This window comes from Penaeus chinensis, chromosome 36 (assembly GCF_019202785.1).
Source record: "Penaeus chinensis breed Huanghai No. 1 chromosome 36, ASM1920278v2, whole genome shotgun sequence".
Classification (NCBI taxonomy): Eukaryota; Metazoa; Arthropoda; class Malacostraca; order Decapoda; family Penaeidae; genus Penaeus; species Penaeus chinensis.
The window spans coordinates 28448815-28456221 of record NC_061854.1 but is presented as its reverse complement, the minus strand read 5'-3'; the positions used below and the strand labels follow the sequence as shown (position 1 = coordinate 28456221).

General features: G+C 38.1%; 1 protein-coding gene across 1 annotated transcript in view; it reads right to left on the bottom strand.

Moving 5' to 3' along the window:
• Nucleotides 1-7407, bottom strand: part of LOC125045004 (kynurenine/alpha-aminoadipate aminotransferase, mitochondrial-like) — a 15181-nt gene continuing 7774 nt past the window's right edge. Inside the window, exons 6-12 of the mRNA XM_047642022.1 lie at nt 7025-7156; nt 6773-6916; nt 6303-6512; nt 3324-3450; nt 1928-1977; nt 709-867; nt 1-389 (exon numbers count right to left, since the gene is read on the bottom strand). Of these exons, the coding sequence (XP_047497978.1) occupies nt 309-389; nt 709-867; nt 1928-1977; nt 3324-3450; nt 6303-6512; nt 6773-6916; nt 7025-7156 (903 nt within the window). The 3' untranslated portion in view covers nt 1-308. The remainder of the gene's footprint in view (nt 390-708; nt 868-1927; nt 1978-3323; nt 3451-6302; nt 6513-6772; nt 6917-7024; nt 7157-7407) is intronic.

Genomic DNA, 7407 nt, shown 5'->3' with positions numbered 1-7407 from the left:
AATGGTTGGTCCTTTATTGCACACCACCCAAATAAATACAAAAGCCCTGGAGGGACTTATGCAAGTCCAGGTAACCACAAGAGAGGGAAAAGTATTTAGGAGAAAAAGTACACCTAGATGTCGCCTCGGAATGCTGGGCCTCTCTATACAGGTTTCCCTGTGATAGAGAGAGCTGCGGGTCTGAGAAGAGGTGCAGTGTTCCCTTATCACCATCAATATTTTAAAGAAAGACGGCTGAGGGCAGTGGCAAAGCAAATGAACTCTGGGGAAGACAGAGAAAATTTGCTAATCTACCATGATGAGTTGCATCACAGTAGATCGTAATGGTGAGGTGAATCCTTGTCTCGTTGAATTTCCTCTCTTATTAGATCCGCCAGGATTTTGAAGGCCTAGAGTGGAAACGGAATGCAGGAGTATTCTTTAGAAAATGTTTAGTTGCCTAGACTGATATATTTTACATGATACTTGAATAGGAACTCACGTGAAATTATAGCACAGGACTTCGATAGGCCATTACTATTCTGTTATTGTACTCAAGAAAACATTATAAGACATTACTGAGGCAAGGCATGAAAGTTGAAAGTAAATCACTTTTATAGGAGTATTACAAGCATCCTTGTCAGAAACGCCACACAGAAACTTAATAGTTTAATAGAAAACATATGTGCCTCCAATTTGAAACGACATTCGCAAGCACCCCATGTGTACCTTGTCCATCTGCTCAAGCGTGGCGGTAGAGTAGCAAGCTCTCATGTACTGACAAGGAAGCTTCGGGTTGGTAGTGAAGCCGTTTCCAGGAGCCAGGAGGAGATTCTTATCCGCACAGCATCTAGCTAACATACCCTGTGTGCCCTTTATTCCAGGAACCTGCAAGGAAGGCGGGATGCTATGAATGTTTTTTTTTTTTTTTTTTTTTTTTTTTTTTTACAGGGATTTTCAGGACTGATGAAATGTTAACGACATCATATTCTACGATAGTTCGATCCTTGAAATAGAATAGGAAATTCTGAAGTCACCGCTGAGAACAAATATTTCGAAAGTACATGCCTAAGAAGTCATCTAAATAATGTTTAGTCTCTTATTTTAAACAAGTGTTTTTCAACCTTACGGCATCGCCCCCATATGATTATATATAAAACCTCAACAGGGGATTTCAGAGACGTGTGGTAGTTTGCCATTATTATGAAACGCATATGTGTGTAAATGCTGATGAACAATAATGGGATAATCCAAGTTGCAGTCAATAGCATGCTGTTCTATATAGATGACATTAATTTTAAATAAACAAACAAAAACACATGGACACAGACTTTTCAGAAACGAACAGAAATGAAAATAAACATACAAAACATGCATAAAACACCTGTAAATTATGCACAGAACATAAGATAGCAACGTATGTGAAAGAGGGAAGAGAAGACTGATACACAAATCGGTTCTTCAACCTAGGTTGAGAAACGCAGATAATAATGGAAAAATCATTCATCACTTGACAATGTCTTACTTTCACTACAGAAATGTTTGGCGATGTAAGTACTAGAATTATATATGTTATTAATAAGGTATAAGTAAATACCACTGAAGAACATACGTTTATATATCAGAATCATGAATACTCGTGGAATCTCCACAATGCTTCCTCTAGAAATTTAAAGGAAGATCCTGAATTACTTCAGCGCCTCTTTGAAACCTACCATGAAGGCATAAGCGCCCACGTTGAGAATCACTGGCTTAAACATAATTTTCCCGTTATATCAACAATCTTTGCTCTGTAATAGGAGTGCATATTTGTCCTTTCATTTAATTGACTGATTATTTAAACAGAAAATGTTCTTGAGATCAATAGTCCCTTTTAACACTATTTTTTTGGAAACAAAATCCAATAGTTATAGAATGGTTAAAGTAAGATGAATAAATATACACGAACCTTGAGCCATAAGAACATCCCACCTTCAGGCACATTCCATTCACACAATCCTGAAATAGGTATTGATCAATTAGTCTTATATAACATTGTTATTGTTGATATTGTTATATTTAAGCTGCCGTGTGCTGCGTTTTTGTACTTTCAATGTATGGGGTTTAGTACTTGATAGAAAGATATGCGTCATGTGTACTTGGCTCCAATTCTTAAAGTGATTATTTATGGTGAATCAGTTGATGTACCGTGCTCCATGCACATCAGCTGAGCTATATTTCTTTAGCTGACATACAGTGGTTAAAGTTGCTGTAATGTACAGTCGGTAAAAAAAATGTATCATTATTCGGGAGTAGATGAAACTGAAACGATCACTAGGAGTTGATTCGGATACGTTGGTATTTGTTGTTTTTAAAGCTCGGAACAGATGAAGCTTCATAATGTGTTCGAATGGTGTTTCGGAGTTGATATGCCAAATTCCTCGTATCATGCCAATGTTAGCCTATTAGTCCCACAGAGTAAAGCGTATTCATGACACTACAAATGGTCTATCAAGTTCCGAAACATCGAAATTAGTTATTCCAAAACCAATCGTGTCGCTTGTGGATCTAGCGACACCAAGCAACTGATTCCACGAGAGACAAAGCCAGAAGTGGGCACCCTATGTGCACGACGGAGGAAGTAAATGTCATTCAAAACTACGATTCAGTGTGCTTTATGAATGACAAATAGGAAGTTTGCATTGGAGTGATGTCATGCTTGATCTTGACTCACTGCCACAGTTACGTCATCCATTATCCATTCAACAGTCAAGTAAAATTATAATTCAACCCAATTCTAGATTTGGCACGGCATCGTGGCATAAATTATTTGTCAGATTGCAATCATTCATAAAAGATATATCTGACAGCATTGCTAAGGGAGAGTATTGACATTGGATATAACAATGTATCAAGCAACGAGCTATACTGAAAAAAAAAAAAATACGTGTTTAGGTTTTTGAGTGAACTACTAGTGAATCAGTATAAGATTTGTTTATTGTGCCCCTTACTGTAAAACAGAGCAATTTGTGAGGATAAGCCAGAAAAATGATCAAAAGGGAGATACACTTACATATAGAGAGATAAAAAATGAGGGAGACGAATGTAAAAGCTCAGCTTCAATAGATATATAAGCAACCACAAAACTTTAAAAGAAAATCCAATGTCTACCAGAAATGCATCCATTTCCATGAATGTTCGCATTGTTGATGAATCGCTTTAAGTAGTCCAGATTAATAAAAGCACCGAATTCTAATTACATGTTCTATGTGTAACCTAACCAAACATTTAATCGCAATCCGTGAGTAATTTTATTCCATTAAATGACATGATACATGTACGAAACAACGCAGATGTTAACTTGCCAGTCAAATGCTTCTCCGCCGCCATCAACATTGCATCTCTCCTGCTGCAGTAAAGTTCACGCACTTCCCTTACGTGGCGAAGGAAACCGTCCACACCCCAGGCACGGAGCAGCTCTGTGAACAAGGCCTGCCAGGAGAGAGGGAGAAGGAGAGAGAGGGAGGGAGAGAGGGAGGGACGGGGAGAGAGAGAATAAAGTGAGACATAGAGAGAGAGAGAGAGAGAGAGAGAGAGAGAGAGAGAGAGAGAGAGAGAGAGAGAGAGAGAGAGAGAGAGAAAGAGGAAGAGAGAGAGGGAGAGAGAGAGAAAGAGGAAGGGAGAGAGAGAGAGAGAGAGAGAGAGAGAGAGAGAGAGAGAGAGAGAGAGAGAGAGAGAGAGGAGGGGGGAAGGGAGAGAGAGGGAGGGAGGGGGAGAGAAAGGGAGGGAGAGAGAGAGAGTGAGAGGGAGGAAGAGAGAGAGAAAGAGGAAGGGAAGGAGAGGGAGAGAGTGTGAGAGGGAAAAGGGGAGAGAGAGAGAGAGAGAGAGAGAGAGAGAGAGAGAGAGAGAGAGAGAGAGAGAGAGAGAGAGAGAGAGAGAGAGGAAGAGGGAGGGAGGAAGGGAGAGAGCGAGAGAGAGGGGGGAGGGAGGGAGAGAGAGGAAGAGGGAGAGAGGAAGAGGGAGGAAAGGGGAGAGAGAGGGAGGAAGAGAGAGAGAGAGAGAGAGAAAGAGAGAAAGAGAGAGAGAGAGAGAGAGAGAGAGAGAGAAAGAGATGATAAGGAACGAGAAAAGACATAGTTTCAGGTTTTGGGAAACAGAGAAAGGCGGTGGTTTGAAGCAAGTGGGATTTAAGTACGTACATCTCTCTATAACGTCATATATGTGGTTGTTATTCCGAAAAAAATGCAGTGAAACGGTGGAATACTTATTCAAATAAACTCGCAAACACATGCATAAACATACACACACACACACATAAATATATACATATACAAACACACACACACACACAAATGTAAACAGACATATATACTCATACATACATGCACACACACACACACACACACACACACACACACACACACACACACATATATATATATACACATATGCACATATTTATTTATCTATACATATGTATATGATTTTATTTAAATATACATGAATATATATATATATATATATGTATATATATATATATATATGAGTATGCATGTATATGTAAAATAACAATAACGGAACATTTGATATTAATAGAACAAGTTGAGTTGAGTTTGATCGGAGAGTCAAATACACAATGATAATAATATTCTGTTGCCATAGAAAAAACAGTAACAAAATCGTATTAGCATTCTTGCAAAGGAAGTTTTAGCTCAGCGGTCCTATAATGTTCGGTATAAATGCTTGTCTTTGATTGGCTTGTGGTAAAATCCGTATTCTCTTGGTTGATTCCCGAAACCATTTCAGTGTTTCTGCTGTAGTTAGTGAGGAAACATCACATTTGTTTTTGTCCATAATTGATTACTTTTTCAGACTATTTAGGGATCTTGTCGCATTTACCATAGGTTAGTGAAGTGAACTTATGATATTAATATAAGGAATCCCTTTTAGTTATTGCGTGGAAGGAAAATCAATGATATTGTGAACTTAAAATTAGATTGTTGAAATAATGCAAAGAAACTGTTCATAAGCAAACCATGCTGTTATATCGTATTTTGATGAAACTCAGTCCGCGAAAAGAATACAAAGCTTTTAGTAATTCGTGTGTACTTTTTCGGTTATGTTATTAAGTTAACCAATATTTTGGAAAATACCTGTGGGGAGAGAGAGAAAATACCTTAGAAATTCATAATGATGATGATGTCTATAAGTCGATTAACAAATAAAAGCAAAAATGTGCTCTTGAAAAAAGTGAAAATGGTTGGAAGTGAAACAGCAAAGGTAATTTCGAAAATGAAAGTGCGAAGGTATTTTGGAAAACAGAAGTGCAAAGCTATATTTGAAAAATGAAAGCTTAAAAAATAAATAAATATGGAAGTGTTAAAGGAGTCTGTAGTAGTGGAAGTGCAAAGTGCTTTAATGAAGATATATAAAGATCTTTTCTTTTTTATATCGAGTGTGAAAAAATGGGGTTAAAAGTGCAAAGTATTCTAAATGTGGAAAGTTTAAGGGTGTTTTTAAAAGTAAAAAGTGCAAACTTGGTTTTAGAAGTAGAAAAAGATTTTTTAGAAATTAGCTATTGCAAATGTGTTGCAGAAAGTAGCAAGTGTTAAGGTGTTTTAGAAAGTACAAGGCACAAAAGAGTTATAGAAAGTTCAAAGTTCAAAGGTTTTCTATAGAGTAACAGAGGTGTTTAAAAAGTTGTTTTAGAAAAAGAAAATTATATTTAAAAAATGCAAAGGTGTTTTAGAAAGAGAAAATTATATATATATAAAAATGAAAAGTGAAAAGGTGTAATTAGAAAGTATAAGTGTTTTTGGGGAGCGAAATGAAAAACTGTTGAAGTTAGTGATGAGTACGACCACCGAGGAATGTGATAAGCGAAGCCACGCTTGAATCCTTCCCTGAAAGCAAATAAGCTAAAGTGCATGTTACTGAGTTCTCGGATTAAAAGTTCACGTTTACGCGGAGAAATGTTCCATTGTTAAGGATTAATTATTTATTTGTGTTAAACTTTAAAGCAGAAATAGTATAGTCACTTGAAATCGTCATGGTCGTTCTTGTTCGCGGCGCTTCATAATTCGACTTTAAATGCTCTGTGGCTAAAGAATGTACCGCCGTTTCGATATTTATTGTACATTTTTTAGTGGATTTAAATTAAGTCTCAGCGAAACACACACACACACACACACACACACACACACACACACACACACACACACACACACACTCACTCTCTCTCTCTCTCTCTCTCTCTCTCTCAAACAAACACACATACACATAGACATATACACACACCCATACACACAGTGAGGGTTGAGCCACCTGATCTACAGATACGGTACCTGAGACAAACCAACCCCGGCGAGCACTGTAGCTTGCACATGCTGCAGTATCTTTTCAACAAGGGGTTCCGGTCCTGTGATGACCTCCGTAAGTACCCCAGTGTTAACAACGTCGGAGAAGGAATCGAATCTTATTACTCGGCCTTCGTGGTCCAGATTCAAGAAACTTGGTGGAAGGTCCTGATGTTCATTAATATCAAAATTAATCGCCTTTGATGAGATGGATTTGTCATAATATTAGTTATGATATATAAATGCATAGATATGCTTATAAACGCACATGCATGCATGCCTACAAACATAAAGGTAAATTTATCTACCTGTATATGTATGCAAAACAAATATTGCTCTTGTTTATATAGGTTTACAGTTCTCCATATGCAAATACGAAGACTCATCTCTGCATACGTGATATGATTAAAACATTATAATTGAAACAAGAAATGTTTAACGATTATTCTAATACCAACATCACTGAAGTGAAGGAAGTAGTAGGGGTCGTCTTCCAGAATGAGGAGGTCGTACTCGCATGCAATGGCGTAGATTGCTCGACGGCGTTGCTCCCTCATCCCCTTTCCCGAGGGGCTGTTGCTGCTAGGATTCACGTACATGACCTGTGGAATATATTTGACATGACCTCTGGACGTGTTTTAAGCAGAGCATAGGATTTGTGTGTCACTGCAATGTCCATTTTTGCGTATAAGTTGATATTAACATAATACCTTGGGTCGAAATTCATGGTGATTGAATTCAGATTCGAGCTCCAGTTGGGCCAAGGTTGACCTTAAGTCTTCTGCCAGCATCCCTTCTTCGTCTTCCTCAACAGAAATATAGCGAGGATTCAGAGCTGATAACTGAAAAGTAAGCCATGCTATGGTTTGTTTCTCTCTCCCCTTCCCTTTCTCTCTCTCTCTCTCTCTCTCTCTCTCTCTCTCTCTCTCTCTCTCTCTCTCTCTCTCTCTCTCTCTCTCTCTACACACATAAGCGCGCGCGCGTATGTGTGTATATTTGTACATATATCCTCGGCGTGTGTTTCTTAGTACGGCGATCTATGTATGGGATGCGGAACATGCAGACATGCCTGCATCCATAAATTAACACATAC